This window comes from Hippocampus comes, unplaced genomic scaffold (genome assembly GCF_001891065.2).
Source record: "Hippocampus comes isolate QL1 unplaced genomic scaffold, H_comes_QL1_v1.1 scaffold321, whole genome shotgun sequence".
Classification (NCBI taxonomy): domain Eukaryota; kingdom Metazoa; phylum Chordata; class Actinopteri; order Syngnathiformes; family Syngnathidae; genus Hippocampus; species Hippocampus comes.
The window spans coordinates 92,087-112,843 of NW_017804845.1; the positions used below are offsets into that span (position 1 = coordinate 92,087).

The 20,757-nt window shown below is 42.8% G+C and overlaps 1 protein-coding gene across 3 annotated transcripts in view; it reads right to left on the minus strand.

Annotated features, from left to right (window-relative positions):
- Positions 1–10,113: 10,113 nt before the first annotated feature.
- Positions 10,114–20,757, minus strand: part of kcnj3a (potassium inwardly rectifying channel subfamily J member 3a) — a 32,922-nt gene continuing 22,278 nt past the window's right edge. For 2 of the 3 annotated variants that reach the window (XM_019876119.1, XM_019876110.1), the window contains exon 4: positions 10,114–10,921. In XM_019876119.1, coding sequence (XP_019731678.1) covers positions 10,332–10,921 — 590 coding nt within the window. In that variant the 3' untranslated portion in view covers positions 10,114–10,331. The remainder of the gene's footprint in view (positions 10,922–20,757) is intronic. The other variant, XM_019876129.1, reaches the window with a different exon arrangement.

Here is a 20,757-nt window from a genome sequence, read left to right on the forward strand (position 1 = left end):
GCCCCTTCCATGCCCCGTGAAGTCATTTTCCTCAACGCGGACAGCCAGCACATGGATAAACAAAGGGTGTTGTGATTTATGAGGGATCACTGTGTCGCACAAAAAAATAAATAAATAAATAAATAATCCCTGCTGGCTAGATTTTTTTTTTTTTTTTTTGTGTGTGATTTCTTTCCTGCCTAAGCCTGCGTTTGGGTCATTTTCCCTTTAGGAACCGTGTTGTGAGGAGGCGTCAATCCAAATACATATGATATGGTGTCAGAAAGTGATCCCTCAAAGGCTGGATTTAAGCCGTGGCTACACAAAACACTGCCGATATGCCAGAGTTGTAATGATTTTAGATTTTTAAAGACGTTTTTATGACATAACACGTAAAGCTGAAATAAATATATATTGTAAATTTGACTCACCACAGAGAAGAGTGTTACAATACTGCCAAATTATGAAATGAGGCTTCAAAATCATGTACACAAAAAAAAAAAATCAATCAATCAAATCAAATCAAACCCTTGTCAATCAAATGCCACTACTGATGCATTATTATTATTACGACTACGACTTGAATAATGGATTATAATTTGTCAAGCAACTTTGTTATAGGGCACAGGTGTCAAACTCAAGGCCCGGGGGCCAGATCCAGCCCGCCGCAACATTTTTATGTGGCCCGCGAAAGCAAATCGTGCGTGTCAACTTGCACGATCCTTGCTAAAATCTGTACCAAAATGTCATGTGTAATAAACAAGGAGGTTTTGCAATCATTTTGTTACCCTGTTTACACTCACTTCAACAAACAAAAACGATTATAGTTCACCTAGCTGATTTCATAACTTAGTCATCCATTCGTTTGCTGTGTACAAGTAATAATGCGGTGAGACGATTAAAACATTTTTGTGGTTTCACGGCCCCCAGAGTGAAGACGTGACTCCAAAGTGGCCCGCGCCAAAAATAAGTGTGACACCCCTATTATCGGGGAACTCTAGCCAAAAACATCCTTTGTAATAAGATGTTTGATGTGCTCCCAGTTGCTTAAAATTGTGCTTTCGGAATAAGAATGAAGCCGATGAATCAATCCGTTTCCATCCGTCAAAGTTGGCTGCCGTTATCGCCATCTGCTGGCGACGGAAATTGACGTCCAACTGCCCCTCAGCTTCAAACTGCGAAAGTCACGTCCACACTACAGTGTAAATTGAGCCCACGTGGCCTCAGTTCAAACAACAGAAAAGCTGAAACAACGACCCAGCGCGCACCGCCGCTAGAAATTCAACAGCGCGACGTCTCGAGTGATCATCTACCGAGGATCGTATTCGCAATCGGCCGCCATTCAGGCAAACGGCAGATCCCGCGCTGCCGCTGCCTTCCAAGTAATATCTCTGGAAAAGGAAGCTTGACAGTCGCTCATTGATCTTAATGGCGCACATAAAATGGGAGGCGGCAGATAAAGCGAGCATCGGGCTGGCGCAGCCCCGCCGCTGGACCCGGGCAGCGAGCGCCTCGACTGTGATGCGTCCTCCTCTGCCTCTTTTCCAACGGCGCTGCTGGCGACCAAAAGAGCTGATGGATGGATTTTGACTCAGGTGCAAAATGAGCTGTTTTGCAGACGCCCACACCAGTTATCTTACAAATACAATACGCCAGAGACGAGGCGTCTGTTGTGGCTGTGTGTTTGCGTGCGAGCGTGTTTGTGTATGTTTGCGTCCACTGTGCAAAGACAAACAGATGATAGATTTTTTTTTTTTTTTTTTTTTTTAGCTTCAACATGCAGGAGAAGCGGCGTATCCTTCGGTTCCTGGAACGCTTTATGGAAAGCGGTTACATCATTTCCAAAGTGAATTATCAAAGCTATTTATAAAGGCAGGATTGGAGCCAAGGGATGACGGGGATGGAGGGGTGGGGGACAAAAGTGTAAATGTGAAACAAGTTATGACAGAAAATGTCACGGGTACGGAAGAGACGTCTCTTCCCACGGTGAGGGCTTTTACACTCACTGAGCCGTTTTAATCGGGCCCCGTTTTCTTAATACCAGCCTTGCCTGACACAACTTTGATCACTGTCATTCTGCAAACTTACACCATTGTGACAAATGCATTATTCATTCCTCCTCTGAGGCCTGTAGTGCAATTCTCTCATCTGCCTGTCAGGTCCCTCTTTCGTCCCGTTTGCTCTTTTACAGGATGGCACTCCAGAATAAGTGAGCAATGAGTCATAAAACTCAATTAAAACGAGGAAGCACTTGATCGGGCAAGGGACCATATTTGAGAACAGAAACGGGGTGATACTCCACATTTGTGGCCTTAATTAGCCTTGAAATCCTTCAAATGTGCTAATAAAACTATTGTAGTGTTTAAAAAAAAAAAAGGAAAGGTTTCACGTTACAAAAGTGTATTGCTGTCACAACAGGAAAAAAAAAGTTCAATATCATGTGATGATGTGACAATAATAAAAATATCAGATTCTAGCGCTTTTCTGGACACTTCACATTTGAACGAAAAAATACGTTTCGCATCCTATAATTAAGTGATAAGGTGAAAACGTTAAGTTTGCCGTCTCCACTTGTCACAACGCGCATGAGACTCGTGCTGATCTCTTCATTTTAGCTTCATCAGCCTTGCTCAGACTGTTGGAATATGCCTGTTTCTTGTTTGGTATCAAGTTAGCAAACAGAAGCAGAGCGAAGGGACCTCTTTTTCATTTTTCATTCATTTGCATCCCCAAAAATAAAACTTGTAACACAACATTCAGTGTAAAAGTAAAACTTACGAATAAGTCATGTTGACATCGCAAGCAGCCGTCGCTAACGCCGGCTTGTTTCCAGTGCTAATGCTAGCTTAGTATTGTCGTGCTGCTATTTTGGTGACACCTGACTCCGTTCTGTGACTATTTTATCAAGACAAGCACTTGCATAATAACATTCTGAATGACCATCTTTGAGAATGATGTGGCTTTGGTCCGAGACAAGAGGAATTAGTGAATCGACGAGACATGCAAATCTTGCTAGCGCTATAAAAACTGCAAACTCTCATTCAACCGAAACGAATCGTTGCCTTCTGATGTTATGGATGAAATCAAGGATGTAGATAAGGCTACAGGTACATAAAAGTCCTTCTAGAATTGTTTGTGTTTAGTTTCAGGGCCTGTGATAAGAATTATTTTCTTCTTCCATCATGAAAAATGTTGCTTCGAAAGGTATTGTGCATCTGTGAAATTTGGTGGATTGTACTCTCTACCTGCACGAAAGGAATTTCCATCATATTTGTTTTATGGCGCAGATATTTCCTAGGAGCCTCCGCAGAGAATTCCTCATCCTCGTTTATAAGCGCACAGAGCACACGGGAGCCTTAAAAAGCTGATTCCGCCAATTTAAGAGCGATCACAACATAAAAAGCAGCCACTTTGCTTTTTTCTTTTTTTTTTCTTAATACCGGCGCGACTGACACTCCAACAAGTGTCCGTGCATAATGTAACAGGCTTCATCCTGACAGAATAATGTGGAACCCCGGGAGTTTGTACAATACAACAAAGGGGAATTAATCAGTTCTGACAGGAGAGGAGCTGATGGATTGTGTCAGACAGCGGTGCTTGAATGTAGAACGAGTCAGGATGGAATTGGACAAGAACACTACGCCCTCGCCTCTAGTGTTCATTTTTGTACTTTGAAGCCAGAATTTATTGACTCACTCAAGAGAAAGAATGGCTGAATGACACAGATGCTGCTATGGCCCCGCCCCTCACTAATGCCAATCATGACTTTGTCGCTTGGGTGGAAAGCACGAACAATAAATTCCCCAAAAGAAAGACATCTGTTGCGCTTTAAAGTGATGCAGATACTTTTTCAAAGTGGTATGAATAGGGCCACTCATGCATTGGATCGATTAGAAGCACTTCTTTTTTTTTTTTTGCCATTCCCGATTATGCTCAGAATAGATACCCTTGTGCTGGTGGCACACTTAAACTATAATTGATGTTAATTTAATTTTGGGGAAAAAATGATGTTAAGAATACCAAACCCCTCAGAAGTTATTACATCTGAAATGACAAAAAGTTTAATTACAAGACAAGATTTTTGAGAATCTGTATTTTTCATTAATAAATCATAAAAAAATGTTTTCCATATTGCTGATACTTTGTACATTGAAAGCATTCGTGACTCTGTTGCTACTGTACTAACGTGTGTGTGTGTTTGTGTGTGTCATTGTCATTTGTGCCGCATTATTGAGCCTTGTTTAGTATAGAGTGCATTTTGGGATTGGGATGATGTCTACGTCAGATGCAGTTTATGCGACCTCGCCGGTCGGACTGAGGTCACATTGCAAAAAATAAATAAATAATGATAATAATAATAATCGCATACGTATCCGATCCAGGACCACATCTGAACGTGACCCAGTTCGTATTTGAAACGAAAAAAAAAAGGTCAGAAATGACCTGTTTAGACCGTCATAAATAAATCAGATACAGGTCCCATCTGGACAACATTTGCCTGTCATGTGAACCGAGTTCCATCTGAAGAAAAACATCTCCAAAGAAAAAGAATCCAATGTAGGTATGATGTTCTTTTCGTGATGATCAGTGATGGCTAAAAAAAAAAAAAATTGGGGCGGATTTTGCTTTTTGTTGATGTAACCAAAGCTCAACTTTTTGACCACAATTCCTAAAGGTATGTTGTTGTTTTTTTTGTTTTTTTAACATGACAAAAACCTGCCATTTAAACCGGGGTGTATCGACTTTTTATATCCACTGTATCTCTGTGGGTGTGACCTCAAGGGGAGTTAAGCGAGATGCCTTCCCAATCTGGAAGAGAAAATGGATGTGAGTCATTGCACCAATTGCTTTCCATTCTGTGCCCTGTTATCAGCAAGTCTGGGCATGTTTCTGTTCAGATGTTGTTTGTCATGAAAGCTGCCAACCAAGACCTTCAGAACATCTCTCTCTACGATTTCACGGGTGTTCACGTCTTTTCTAATCACCAAGCGCGTTAGTGACGTTCCATTCCATTCCCGCCTGCTCTTTTTGGTGCAGTCCGAGACATGCGGCTGCCACCACGACAAAGGAATGGACGTCGGCACAAAGATGTCCTTGGCGATAAAGACCGAGCGTATTCTGAAAGAGGAAGTGTTGATTTAGGCGGGCAATAAAAGAAATAATGCACTCTGCTGACACTCGCTTTGCTCTTCTGATTGTTCCCGCGGGTTGGTTCCAAAAAGAGGTTCGCCACATGAGGTTAAAAACAGAATGAATCGAGCTGGTAGTGTTTCTTTAGCAGCCCTTCTCTCCATAATCTTAAAAAAAATAATAATAATACAATAAATAGCTTTATTATTTACGCCCTATGTGTGCCAGCAATAATGTGCATTGCGACTAATGAACAGCAAGGGTTATTTCACAGAGTAGGATCAAAACAATGAAAAGTGCCAGAGGAAAATCTCTCTGGCTATGACACTGGCGAGGAAGCCTTTTTCCAGCACATTTTAGAAAAAGATCACAAGCAGACGCAGCCTCCTGCATGTATTTTTAATCAGCCCCCCCAAAAAATGAAGTAGGACTTCAGCTGCCGATGATTTCAATAACCTATTAATCTGTCAATTATTTTTAATTCTGTCCTCACTCTCCTGAGAGCCGTATGGCAGAGAGCCAACTGTTTTTTTTTTCAAAAATATTCAACGTTTGTTTGCTTTAATTGCAAGAACAACCACAACAAGAAAAAAAAAACATACAGGAACAAGTTGCTTATTTTGATACAACTTATACTTTGTTTTCCAAACACGGCTAACTTATCGCTACCGACTCGGCGCTTGGCTAAACAGAACAAGTGCCGTTTTTTACATGTCCCGAAATAACAAATATTCACAAAATACAAAAATAATAAAATACAGCGATACTCACAGACATCGCTTGCTCCGTCCCATTTTGTTATGTTCCATCGTGATCTTCTTCTTCTGGTCTTTTATCCGATGAAGTAATGACGTTTTGTGCACCACACTTCCCCCACGTGGCCAAGCCAGGACAAGACAAGAGCAACGACACGATAATCGCACAAGTTGAATCAATAATGACATTTGTTTCGAACACTTAAAAATCAACTTTCCTCGATGTCATCAACTTTGTTGTTACAGCCATAATCTTAAGAGTATAGTATGAATTATCTCAAAAGGATTTACTGAGGATGATTTGGCATGGGCGTTTGTACAAATGTCTGAAATAAACACAATGACATCAACGAGTTCTTGCTTTTTTAAATATTCACTTTCAATATATAGTTTTATCGAATGAATCTTTTCACCTTGATATGCTAATGACAAGACCAGATTTTGGTTGAAAACTCTTTGTACAATAAAATTAGGCCTGAGTGTGGGAAAAAAATCCATGCTAATGGGGACTATGAGAAACGGCGGAACCAGGAGTTTAACAAGCAGCATTCCGATGACTTGGCGGCAAATCTTTGTTGTCATTGTATGTCGGCAATACATTGTCACCTGAGCAACACGCTGTCAAGTTGACAGGAGCCAACTGATGCGGCAAAAGGGGAAATACAGTAATGCCATGCAAAATGCGCAAAGGTAAACGTTTCTAAGCGCCACGGGCAGGCGATCAACCGCTGGGAGCAGAGAATAGCGGTGACTGACAGTTGACTGTCAATCACTGCTGTTCTATAAAACGGAAGAGAGAGAGAGAGAGCGGCTCAGTGTTACCTCGGTAACCGACAACTTGTGAGGTACAAAGCCCATTTCGGCTTCAGCGGCAACATACAGTATGCAAGCAAAAGAATGCTTAAACAATGCTGTTAGATCTTTATTCCTGAAGAGACTGGGTATCATACAATGTTTGGAATGCATTGAGAGAGAACCGAAACGTGGTGAGAGGCATTCAGTCGACAATGACAATGGCGGGGGGCTGCGGCTTGATCAAGATGAGAGGTTTTGTATTATTGCTTTCATCAAGGTGAACACAGCCCGAGCTGTGTAACTTGTGTGTGTGACCATGAAGATCAACTGGTGTTCAGTTGGGTAGAACCGCTCGGTACTGATCTACCGACTGTCTTACAAAGTCTATGACAGAATGCCCGTGTTTATCGAAAGCCCTTTCAGGATTTATTCCATACACACTTAAAACTGTAACCCAAGCTTAGTGAGATAAGTAACCCAGCACTGAGTACACAACAAAAAAGGGTTAGCAGGTTGTCAGTGTATCTGCGGTTAAAAATAATACAGCACTAGAAGATACAAATAATGCTAGACCAGGTTTGGCTCTTCTGCTTGGCCAAATCCAATCATCAACCCGATTTGCTGGGTCAAAAGAATGAACCCAACCTTGGGGAAAAGTCACCCAATCTGCTCAAAATCCATAACTACCCAGCAAATGGGTTAGGAAAACAACTCACATTTTTTTAGTGTGTATCCTCTATATCCAGCTTAAGGTCCACAGTACCGGTACGCTCTTTAGGTTCTATTTTTTACGACCAGCACAAATGTCGCACAGTGTTCATCCGCGCCATTTTTCAAACTCCCTTCCATCGCTGTATGACAATGCTGCACCCTAATTGGCATACTGGGAGGACAACTACATGACTAGTGATGCAAAGCTGTACTCATTGACATCTACACGCCTCTAGTACCACAAGTGTCACTAGTAGTTGTCGTGGCACACAGTTTCGCTTCACACCTACTGTTGTTGTCCGACTACTACTCGTATGTCAAAGTTGTCCTACTAGTACCTTAAGGTATCAAATAAATGCCCAAAATGGGTTTTATGGAAAGTCAAATTGTTTTCCTAGTGGTGACAAATACGGTACTAATACATGGACTTGATGTCAAGGATATTGAATAAATGCTCCAACAGATTTTTTTAAGTGTTTCAGTCCATGTACTAGCATCCACTTTGTCCTCGCTAGCAAGATAGTTCTGCGTACTAATTGTGCCTTACTATGGGAGTAAACATTTGTCAAGTATCAAGTATCAAATCAACTTGATTGTCAAATGTGCTACATGCGCAACACACAGCACAGATGAAATGTCTTTCCTCAGGAGAGAGAGGAGCCGCCGCGGGTACCTGCGCCGCCATCAAAAGTACAGTTAACATAAAATGACAAATTTCCACCACCGGTTACAGTTAAATTGTCAAAACCGGCACTTGAACGGCATCCGAGTACACGGACCTTAAGCTGGCTACGAGGACGAATGCTGAAACGGCTTTCCATATGTAAATGCTAACTGATTCCAGATGGATGTGATGGAGTGATTGCATTGTGCTTCTCAAGTACAGCGACAGACCCTTTGAAATGAAATTTTGACTTTAATAAGCATGTGGAAATTGCGTCGCTGTTTGCGCCCCCGTTTCATCCGGGGGACATGAGATGCAGTGTAAAAGGCAGTCGTCGTTTGACAAAATGTTCCGTGTTGGCGCGACGAACAGAGTCATTAAAAATGGCGCGTGGCAAAGCAGCACGCCGATGAAAAGAGCAAAGGAATTACCGTGAAGGAACATAAAGATGGAAACAAGGTAATATAGTTAAGGCTAAAAACATCTTTGTCTATTACCTTTTGTCTAGTCAGTAAGAGGAGCATGCAGTCAACAGAACATTGCCACAACTTTACATTAAACAACAAAAGCAAGAAACTCAAGGAACAAATGTTATGTGCCGCCCGTCGCCACAAACCTACGTAGAATCATATTTCATGTTGGTTTGAAATCTTATGGCTTTGTGCAATATTCCACTCTCGGTAAATTCACGAATGAACTTATTATTGTTTTTTTTTTTCATATATAAACATTTCATGCCAGGAATTATTGAGATTCGGTTCTACATGCGCTGTTTTCTTACATGCCTGATTGTGCTAATTGTACACCGTCCTAAAAAAAAAAAAAAAAAAAAAAAAAAAAAGGAGTCTGAGGTCTCTCTTCATTGCTTGTACGTACACGTCACACAGCCGGGACAGATGTGCTCAACGCCATCCAATCTGTGCATCATTTGTCGTTTTCATTTTGAAGTGGAAATTAAGAAAAATAAAATAAAGGGGAAAAGGGACTTTTTTTTTTTTAAATCTCCCGAAAAAAAATAAGACTTCACAATTTTAAATTTAGGCTCAGATCAAAAATACACAAATGAAAAACGGGCCACATGACTCAGTTTGGTTCTAATGTCAGGTAGTCAAGGACGTTTGGTAGCTAGAATGACTAAAGACATTTTAGCTTGTTAACCGCCATGTTCCATCCATCCATATGAGAACCTACAATATGCGCAGCTGTCGTCATGGGAACATCAAGCTGCTTGGAGATGGTCTTATGGCCTTCAACATGCTTGTCGATACATTTCTTTCGAATCTCCTGAGAAAGCTCTCCTTAGCTTCCTCTGTTTCGCGGTTAGTGCGGTACACACCATGTCACGAAGCAGTGAAGTGATTACGTGTCACCCTGTAAATAGACCGAGTGATTGATTGATTGATTGATTATAAGTTGGAAGACACCTGTAGTGCTCATTAGAACAATGGTCCCCACCCACCGGTCCGCGAACCGGTACCGGGCCGCAGAGACAGACCTGAGAGCTGTGAGCAAATGAACTCCATCAGACGTGATGTGGGAAATGTGCGCGACTCGAGCCAATCAGTTCCCCCCACCCCCCCTTCTAACCTTGGTTCGCTCATTGAAATAAAGAGAATCGGCGAATCAATGAAAGAAGAAGCAGTACACCGTTGATGTACTACATTGAAAATGTGTGTACAGTGTACGTCTCGTTTGACAGATTGTGGTGGTTAACAAGCCATCGTATCTTTACTCATAATCATTTGCAAAATTTGAGGTCATGTAAATATAACCAATTCAATATTAAAATCAAATTCGGTCCGGTGGCCGAATTTTACATTTCTGATCCAAGCCTAAAATGTAATTGTGAAAACTTGAAGGGTATTCCATCCCCCTGTTTGATAAAAAGTCTTCAGTCTGTTGCATTCACTCTTTCCATTTTCAATTGGCAATCATAAAATAAAAAAAACAAAAAAAAAATGGATACCATCTTTATCTTTGAAAGCACCACTGTGTAAAAATCAAATGAAAGCTGTGACCCGTTTTCACGTTTTCCTATTTTTTTTCTTTTTTTTCTTTTTTTTTTACCCGAGCCTATAATTGAAAAATGAAAATTGAAAGCTAATTTTCAGGTCGAGTCACAGTTTGATTAAAAAAAACAAAACAATAAGAAGTCCCTTTTTCGATTGCCAACTGAGAATGGTCAGAAGGAATTCCACACAGATTGTATCTGTGCGCATATTGTACATGAGTAAAATATCAATTCATAAATCAGGAATAGCACAAGGGAAGTCAAAAGACGGGTGATTGGCTTTTCTTTATGTAAAACGATCGGAATTCATCTTTCTGAGTTTGGGCGGCAGGTGTCCGTCCATCCGGCCCCCCCCGGCCAGTCGCTGCAGTTTGGGGGGTAAGTCCGCCACCGACTTGCTGATGGGCTCTGTGCTTATTTTGGAGGCCTTCCCGCCCTGCTTATCGTCGGACACGCCGGGCACGGAGCTGATTCGCTGCAGCTTCATGGGCAGGTCTCCGAAACTGTAAGTCATCTCCGAGGTGGTGGAGCTCATCCTCAGCAGCTTTTTAGGGAGGCCGTCCCGCCCCGTGATCTTCTGGAGCTTGGTGGGCAGCTTGGTGGTGCTGTCATTGTCCTCCAGGGTCTCCAGACAGTCCAGGGAGCTGTTCTTTTCGCCGCTGTTGCACAGAGACGGCGCCATGAGAGGCGAGGACAGGAGCAGGGCCTCCTCCTGCTCCTTCACGCTGTACGGCGGCGTGGGCACCTCGAAGGTGGCGTGGAACTGGGAGTAGTCCACCTTGAAGAACCCGTCCTCCAAGGAGATGACCGGGAAGAAACGGTGTCCCCACAGAACCTCGTCCTCGGTGTAGGACGTCCTCGCTTGGCACGTCATCCCTGTCGAGTGGCACAAACGCAAGATGAGATGATGTCATATTAGCTCCGTAAAATTGACTCGAGCACAGGGGTGTCAAAAGGCGTTTTTTTGGCAATGGCCACATTGTTGTGATGGTTTCACTCTTGAGGGACTGTGAAACCGTACATAGCTATAGATCAATAAGTATATGCGTGCATACAAGACGTTAGCAATGGCCGAAAAATGATCTGCCGTTGTGTTGCCCAAGCAAGGACGAATGTTTGGAGATGATTAAACACAGCGGCGCTTTAATCGCAGGCTTGGCACTCTCCCATTACAATCCACTGTTTTGTTTTGTGGCAGCTTTTTTTTTTTCGTGGGGAAAAAAAAAAAACGAGCTCCATGACATCACGGACACAGCTGCCAAAATAAAAGCTTATAATTAATTGCCACTTTTTAAACCGGATGTTTATGAGCAACTGCAGAGTGACTCATAAAAAGGACACTTCAACCTGAAAATTAGTGCGAGGTAGATGCTGCATTCAATTCCATGCACTTGTCATATATGATAGACTCAATTTGTCCTCGAGAATGCGGAACAAATTTCATTATAGTGTGGAGAGGGACATTTATGGACTGATTTTTTTCCACACACGACTGATCATGCTACTGAAGTGATCCTTGCCAGTAAGTTGACGCTTAGACTGCAGCGATTTGAATTCGCGAATTATCATCATCGGCATCTGCGTAAGAAATTAAGAAAGGACAAAATCTTAAGGGGAGAATTACAATTCAAATACAAATAATGTGATTGCACACCCTTTTAGAACCGGAATGTGGCTGCGTCTGGCTTTTTTCTTTCCGAAAAAGTAGTAACTTTGAAGAGGTGAACAACCTCCATTTTTTTTTTTTTTTTGGTCGGGGAACATCCTGTATTTAACAACGTGCTTTTATTCTGGCATTTGTGTTTGAATTCCCCCCTGTGATGTGTTGCCCGCTCAAGCAACACAATGTCCAAAGTGAAAATGTTCCATCGGGAATAAAAGTGAGACCGGATCAGCCGCATGTTATTTGCCGCTAAGTGGTGACAGCTCATCACCATTATTGAGTGGCCGCCATTACAACCCCTCGCATTACATCTTTTACCACTTTGCCCGCGGCAGAGCTCGGAGCCATTTTGCCCCCTATTTATTTCATTAACGTGAGTGAGCTTTCAAATAATCGATAATTGAGTTTGCGTCGAAAACAAAAAAGATTAAATCGGCTCTTATCAGTCCAAAGAGCCTTCCTCTTTTGCATTACGGAATGGCTGCGGGGCACCGGTGTCAAGGTTTGTTGAAATCCATTAGGAAATTGGTGACTGTGCCACCTTATTATCAGAGATTTTAATTACCGACTTAAAGCCGCGGTCGCGGCTCCCGTCCAAAGTGAGATGAGGATGTCATGATGGAAAGTGGAGGCATGCGCGCCTGATTCCCAAGGGTCGTAAAAGAATTCAGATTCTGTACAACGCGTGCCGCAATGAATCTAATGGGGAGTGGGAAAAAAAAAAAAAAAAAAGCTAATAAGAAATACAGCCGCGGTTGGGCGTAAAGCGGGCTGGCGAACGGGGAGCCGCCGTGAGCCCCTAAACTCCGCGAGATACAACAGTCGACACGAGTCGGCTTTACCGAATATTACAGTCGATGCTGGATCGCCGCGGACTCGCCCAAGCGCGCCCACAAAATGAAAATAACAAGCTTCGGAGTCCAAACAGATGAAACCAATATGAGCCCGAGGCAAAAGGTTGCCACGGTAATACACAAAGATAACGCTGGATCCGGCATCAATTAATAATCTTCTGTTGCACTTGCAGTTGGAGTTGTTTGGAAGGCTTGGCGACGGAGCGCAACAATTTGTCCAGGAGAAACACAGCGGAGGCTTCCCGAGGGGGGCGGGGCCGCAATGAAATCGTAGAAATGAACTTTACGAATGTAATTTATCATTAGCAGAAGTCTATTCCAGTCTCCTAAACACACCCACACACCCACACACACACAAAAGTGTTTCTTAATGATAAAAACAACACTGTAAAGCTTAATTAAATAGGAGGGAAAGAGTTAAACAGTTTTCGGCACATTTTTTGCCACACTTCAATGGACATTGTGTTCCTCCACATGGTACACGTGCCTGGGCCACATTGGGGAAATATAATCTGGGAATCTAGAAAAATATGGAGTCGGTAATAATGCTTCAGTAAGCGGAACTTATATTAGCCATTCTTCGTGGAGGATAAATAATGCATTTCAGTGAGTATTGTTTTGTCATCTGGTTCCAGGTGTGGCTCCAATATTAGTGTTCAAATATTCATACTTGATGAGTTACAACACCATGACACCGATACTATTCATTTGCCCATCTATGGCATTTTTGTTAGCGCGAAGCTAAACACACAGCTTGCAATTCTCTTTGTTTCAATTTAGTTTGAGAATAAACTTCAACTAAGGGTGGCGATAAATAGCTCCAAGCCTCTTTTTAGTATTGTCTGCTATCTGCCGATCTGCTACTTGTTGTGAAAGGTGCTAAATTTTTGCTAGCAAATCAAAAAAAAAAAAAACTGTCCAAATGACAACCCGTACCTCAAAAATCTCAGCACCATTTTATCTCAAATTGAAGAAACTCACAAAGTGCAATTACATACAGTGTTGATACTAATAAAGTCATAACAAGGGCAGTGGACACCCAAACATTTGGACGCCGCTGCATTTTCCCCTCGTCTGCAGCCACGGGCAGAAAGAAAAACTCACTAATGCGGGCTGTCTAATCATGGTGAAAAGGGACAATGGTACAACCCTTAATCAAGAATTATTAATATACTCTCAATTGTTGTGGCTTGTTCAAGGATTGACACCTGGGCTGCGGCAGTAATTAAAGAGGCGTTTGTGTCATCCGTATTTAATTGTGTTGCTAAAGAGCAGCTGCTCGGCATCACACTCACACACAAACGGTGGCAACGAGGCATCCAGCGCAAGATTTGCACGTAACGCACAACAATATGCCCGACGGAGATACTCGACATCATGACATAAAAGACAAAAAAACGTGGCATCGAGTGGTTCTTTTGTGTCTCAGACCTAAAAATAGGAATTCAGACAAAAGACAAAAACCCACAACTGTGTGTATTTCTTATTATGGGCAGCACCTTACGTAACTCCAAGAAGCCACGCTTGCCTGAGACTCTGTGTTTCTATGGAAACCAACTATAGGAATCTGTGTTTTCCAAAGTCATGAGCCGCCTCGCTGCTTGTTGAAAAGTAGCGCTGACACGTTGAACAAAAGTCAAGGCTCTGTTATGAAGATGAGCTTTGGCCTGCACAGTACAAATATTCACTGTTACAGGTCTTCGGAATTAGACATGACAGTGGACAAGAACATGCGTGGTCGATTATTTGAAACCATTCTCTATCGATACCATGTGAGAGGCAATTAAGAATAGCGACTGGACGAGACACCTGGAGGAACTATTTCCAAGTCAATCATGAAAAAGGAATGCTTTTATCAACTTTCAATAAGACTTCCACATTTTTTGCTTTGGTTTTACTCAACTACTATAGCGCCTCCAGAAACGCAGTTCCCTACACGCGACGGTCAAGTTTGTGGTCTCAATCAGAACCCATGGACAGACAATTCCCCAGCCCTCCTGTGTTCAGGCAGGTTTTGTCGATTTCTGCTGATTTCTGGACAGTTTTGCATTGGTTTTACTCAACTACCGGTACGAAGGCTCCTCCAGGAAGGCAGTTCCATATATAATGGGATCATCTGACGCTGTCCTGCCTGCGGCCCAAACCCGCACGACCAACATCACCCGGGTGGAGATTCGAGTGCACTAACTTCTGAGCAAAAATCCCTCTTTTTTTGGGATCCCACGTTGAGAGGTGGCATCCATTACATTACCTCCTGAGAACCTCTCTCCCAAACCGGGTCATGGTACCAGCGAAGGAAATACCATGTTTCCTTAAGATGGAACCCAAATGGAGCAGATACAATGAAAACAGCAGAGGCCCCAGAATTGAACCCTGTGGAACACCACATGACAGTGACACAGTTCGTTACTTAGAGCAACCAAAAGCTCGTCTTAAAACAAATTTTTATTGTTTGGCTTTTGACTCAGCGTGAGACTTGATTTTTAGTTTGACTGTTCTTGCCTTCTACCGTCTTTGTTATTAATTTATTGTTTGTTGTATTGTGAATTATTTTTGCTACATGTACCGTACTTTGTATACAGCGGTGGTTTGCTTTAAAGTGCTCTATAAATCCAGTTGATTTAAGAGTCGCGAAATAGCAGTCATACGGCGTGGCCCTGGCCAAGGCTTGAACCTACGCAATTTATGCCCTCTAAGTTTAGACCCGAGTGCACCACTGAGCTTGTCCTCGTTGGCTGCATGCAAAGTCCCAACACAGAAGGGCCAGAATTCAAACCCAGAGCCTCTCATTTGTGAGCTTGCGTCATCTTATTTAAGTGTTCATGTGCTGCTTGTCTTTTCCCTATATGACAACAAATTAAATACTTTTGAACAGTTTAGTTTGAACAGCCGGTGGGTGGTAAAAGCAATCGTAATACATCAACGGGTGGGGGGGCTCCATAATGACAATGCCACACTTTTTTTCTTTTTTACGTGACTATTTCAGACATTTCACAGAGTACATTTGAAGAGTCATAATTACCCTCCTCATATTTCAGGCAATAAAAGAGAATCCGTGCACAGCCACCTTCAGTCCGGGGGCTCATAAACAGCAGGAAATGACAACGGTTGGAGAAAAGGTGTCGGAGGGAAGCTGCGGGGAAGAAAACATCATTGGATTCTGACAGAGCCATTGCTCAAGCGGCCCATGCAGAGGAGAGAATTGTGTAAGTGCGGATCCATTACGCTTCATCTCTCGGTAAATGGTCATGTGTTCGCCTCGCCTGTGTGACTATGTATAAGACAATACTATTACGTTTCAATCCGGGGTGGCCCGTCTCAAAAATGAGCCCCATAATGAGAGATACTCCCGGCACCTTGCTTCTTTTTTTTTTTTCCACTTCACACAAATCTGCAGTGTTCACCCACCAATACTCCAGCCGAGCACCCCCATTACGCAGAAGAACCTCAAAGGTTGAATACAATCAGTTCGGGGATTTGAAACATGCTTTTTCTTTGGCAATACAATACAAAGTAACCCCTCTAATGAAGCATAACATCAACATCAGCTTGTAAAGTACAGCCGCCCTGCCCCCGCTATCGTGGGGTAGAGGGATTGGGCCGACCTGCAAATAGCAAAAATTCTGGGAGATTGACGCCCACTGAAATGCACTTGGAAATGCATTTTACAAAGCCCCCCAACTTTCAAAAAAAAAAAAAACCACTAATACAAATCCTACATAGTTTCCAGAAAGGAGATTATATATATATATATAGTTGGCCACAGATTATTGGCTGGCCAGTTCCTGGTGTACGGCAGGCACCCTCCGAGGGTCAAAAAGTGTGCCTCATTGTGAAATGTTTCATTTGACATGCTGAGTGGGGTAGTAATATTGTCACAAACTGAAGCGCAGGGAAGCAGCGAGGCAAGCAATGAAGAAATCTGAAAAATAACGTTGACGTACTGTTGTTCGGTAGGATACAGTGCGTCGCAAATAGCAATTTGTAATATTGACTGTATTGTCTTTTTACCATTTGTGTCAAAAAATTTCTTCCTTAAAACATAAGAACATTTACGCATAGGTTCCATTGCTTGGCCTGGTTATGGCGTTTCCCTTTCTGTGTTAGCATGAAAGTTGCAGACTTCACGTTATGCTCAAATGAATGCAAAAAAAACCCCAAAAAAAAAAGCCAAAACAAAAGGCAAACTATATAAAAATAACAACCTGACCGAATCAACTGCCATACTGTAATGTCGATTGAGATTTGGAGGTGTGTAAAAAAAATCTCTGAAAATGGCCATTATTCATTTAATTACAACTATATAAAGCCCCGTCAAACTCATTTCATCTTTTTTCATAAACATTTTTTAATAATATTGCAACAATCACACCCTATTCAGCCTTCGGCTGCCACACGTTTCTCCCGTAAAGTAGCTTCACTCCAGCAAGTGATTGCGCTGCTTGTACACAGAACTGTGCAATTTGTCACTGTCTTTGTGTGGCGGTCCTGTCACATGCAAAAGCAAAAAAAAAAAAATAGACCCACTGTGCAAGATCGCTTCCTAACACCAGTGGTCAGTGTGGAGTGGCTTTACTTGATGATTATGCTTAATGATATTCCGTTCACCAGGTGGCCACAAACCAGCTAATGCAAATTTCTGGTTTCCGGGTAGAATCCCCACGAATGAGGTTTTTTTTTTTTTTTTTTTTGCTCATCAAACCAATGTTAGCGAGTCCGATATGACCACTCCGAGTCAATGTGACTTCCAAAGCCAGTCGTGTATCTCTCCAGTAATGAGGATGTTCAGGCTTTGTGCTAATTTGAAGGAACGCGGATTCTCCTCGCTCGATTTCTGGCTTTCGACTCGCTTAGCATTTTAGGCAAATAACGTAGCTCAAGAGCGGGCGGGGGGGAGAGAGAAGAAAAAGCTTTCAGGGGGTCTGTCAAAGTTGAAGTTCAGCCGGCAGTTCAGCGCTCTCGTTTGGATTAACCGTGTGACAGCACTAACAGCATTAAAATAATCCTCTGCTGAGTTTAAAAAAAAAAAAAGTGCATTTCGGGAAAAAATAAAGACGACTTTCAGCGATGTGAGGGAATGAGCATTCATATTTCATGGATATAATACCATTTTTGCTGATCTAGTGGCTTGAGGCATTTATTTACGCCAGTGGTGTCTGTTGGAATCAAAGCGGTACATTAGGTGAGAAGTCTATTTGTATGCATTTGTCGAAAATTAACATATTTTAAGTGGGACATGATGTGGAATGTATACTTTTTAAGTAATAGAATACAAATAATTGTGAAGGTTCAAGTAGCCAGCGGTGGCTTTTTGTTAGCGTTATTCATCCGCAGTCCGGACGCAGAGGGATGAAACACAAAAAAATGGATTGACGAAAGCACGTCATTTTAGTGATGCTGAAATGGTTTGAATTGCGAAAAAAAATTACCTTAATGTCGACCCCAAAAATCTGAATTTGTTCAACCCAATGATAATGGAAAATCAATGTTGAATCGACTACAAGCAAATCCGATTTTTTATCTCAACCGCTAGTTGAGAGACAATAGAAAATATGAACTGAAAAAATAATGGCATCGTCAATTAGTCAATGCCAAATAGACTATCCATATCTCTTTCCAGTGTTGACAAAAAATAATAATAAATCTGAAATTGTTCAACACGTAGTGAGATGAAATCAATGCCAAATATACACTGACTAATCGACGTTGAATCTATCATCACCACCTAAGCGGTGATTCCAACAAAATTTGAATTTGTCAACCCCTTCGGAAAATATTTACTTTAAAAAAAATGAAAGAAAAAAAAATCCTGAATTCGTTAAACCAGTCGTTAAGAAAAATTAATGGAAGCATTCACCAACAAAATATCACTGACATCGATTAATCGACGTTGAATCCATCATCACCTTAATGACGACTACAAAAAATCGGAGTTAAGATCACGGAAAACATTCCTCATCTTCATTCCATTCATCCGTGCATTTTCTGTCGCGCTTGGCCTCATTAGCGTCGACCGTTCACACTCACATTCGCACTTCAGGACAACCGAAACTCTCAAGTGAACCCAACATGCGTGTGTTTCCTCCCCCGTACGCGCGACATCCTCATAGCATCGCAAACTGGCAAGATGGCCCCGCCCCCGAAGCCATCTCTGTTTTAGGCTCCTGATAAATGCACTTTTTTTTCCCCCGCTAATCGTGCGCAGCTTCTGTGGCCTAATAGAGTGAGGCAGGCGCAGAGTCAGCACAGTGACAGCAAAGATAAAATGGCTTCTTTGTAGGGGGGGGCGGGGGGGGGGGGCTGCTGCCGCTGCAATCGAAAAGCACTGAACTCAGCCAGCCTTGATCGTGGTTGAAAAAGAAAGAAAGAAAATAAAACCTGAGTGGTTTTCACCGAGTCATCCTATCGTCGAGGCGCTTATCCGCTTTGTAAAATCTGGAGGATGATATTCATTTCGGTACAAGGCTCAATCATATTCCCGGCCGCGGACAATCGGCAGGCAATCTCGTGTCAATCTTGGAGATGTTACTTTCATCCGTCAGACGCCGCGTGGAAATTTGGCTTGGTTGTGGGGGGGGAAAAAAAAGTCTTAAAAGGATTCCGGCATCTGAGAGTTCTTTATTCTATTTAGAGAAGAGCTCACCAAGTACCTCTTGGATGCACTCCCCCTTGTCTGTTCCGATCTCGCTCTATCTTACACGCAGTCACTCTCTCTCGCACATACAAACACGCGCTCACTCACCGGTGCCGTGCTGTCAGCAGAGTCCCCTGACAAGCTTCTTTTCGTCATGGCGTAGGATTGTGTGTTATGTGTTCAAAAAAAAAAGTCTCAGTCAGAAATTAACAAATCAAGAATAGGTAGGCCTCACATGATGAGGATTTTGGAACTGATCGTGATCAGTGAGTTAAAAAAAAAATGCTGACCAATCACTTATATTTCCAAACACCCTAAAAAAATCTGACCAAAAAATATTTCCAAATACTGGGGGAAAAAAAATGGACACATTTTTTTGGCAAGTGGCAAGTCATCAAATTAGCGACTTCAGTCGACCCGATTCCAAGTCATGTGACCCGAGTCCCCCACCTCTGGTGTTAAAGGAGCGGCTGGAATGTTCAAGAATGGGATTTTTGAGGTCTGACGGTGTTTCAAAACGACATCAATCCATTCATTGTGCAAAAGACGACAAAACGCCAATTGATCCTTAAACGGTGCCGCTTGATTAAGCGAAACGGTAAAAGTGTCGAAGAATGCTACGCCATCGCCGAGCCAATCTCGTTTTAATGGTGAGATGATTGAATCATATTTAAAAGTCAAATTCAATAGAAACCCATTTTCAAGCTCAGTACAGCAACTGTTTCTATGGTGACCAAGCTGTATATTTAAAAAAAAACAAAAAATAAAAAAGGCAGCCGCATATCCAGAAACATTCCATTGCTTATTTCACTGTATGAATTTGCCAGGGTGGACGTAAGTCCCTTGTGCCGTTGAAATTGTGTCCAAGTGTGCGATCTTTTCGCAAAAGTGGCTTACAGTAGTTGGCAGCTCGGAGCTTTTATTGCTTCTGCACATCGGAGGCTGAGCTGAGCGAAAGGAAAATGAGTGCGTGTGTGTGTGTTTGGGGGATGGGGGTGATGGGAGGAAAAAGCAGAGGAAGTGCACCGCTGAGCGGGGGGGGGGGGGGGGCCGGGGCCTGGATGCCGAGGAGGCTCGAGTGGAGATTCGGTGGGCGAAAGAGCGGAAGGTGATGTGAGCGGAGACTGCCAGCCATCCCCGCGCAAGGTGGGGAGCCGGGCAGGGAATGAGGAGCATATGGCCCCAGGCCATTAACACACGAGGCACAAGTGCAAGTCGAGGCAGAGCCGAACACCGCAACGGAGGCCACCCGTTACGGCCTCGGATGCCACCGCATCCAAACTACCCATCCGTCCATTTTCTGGACCGCTTGTCCTCCTGAGGAAAGGCGGGGGAGCTGGAGTCCGTCCCAGCTGACTTTGGGCAAGAGGCGGGGGTATTCACCTTCAACAGAGAGAGCCCTCATCAAGAAAATAAAAAAAAAAAAAAATGCACCGCACACATTGACATTACGAGCAGCGTAGCTCTTTGCAATTTCTCTCTCTCTCTCTCTCTCTCTCTCTCTCTCTCTCTCTCTCTCTCTCTCTCTCTCTCTCTCTCTCTCTCTCTCCGCGTGTGTCGG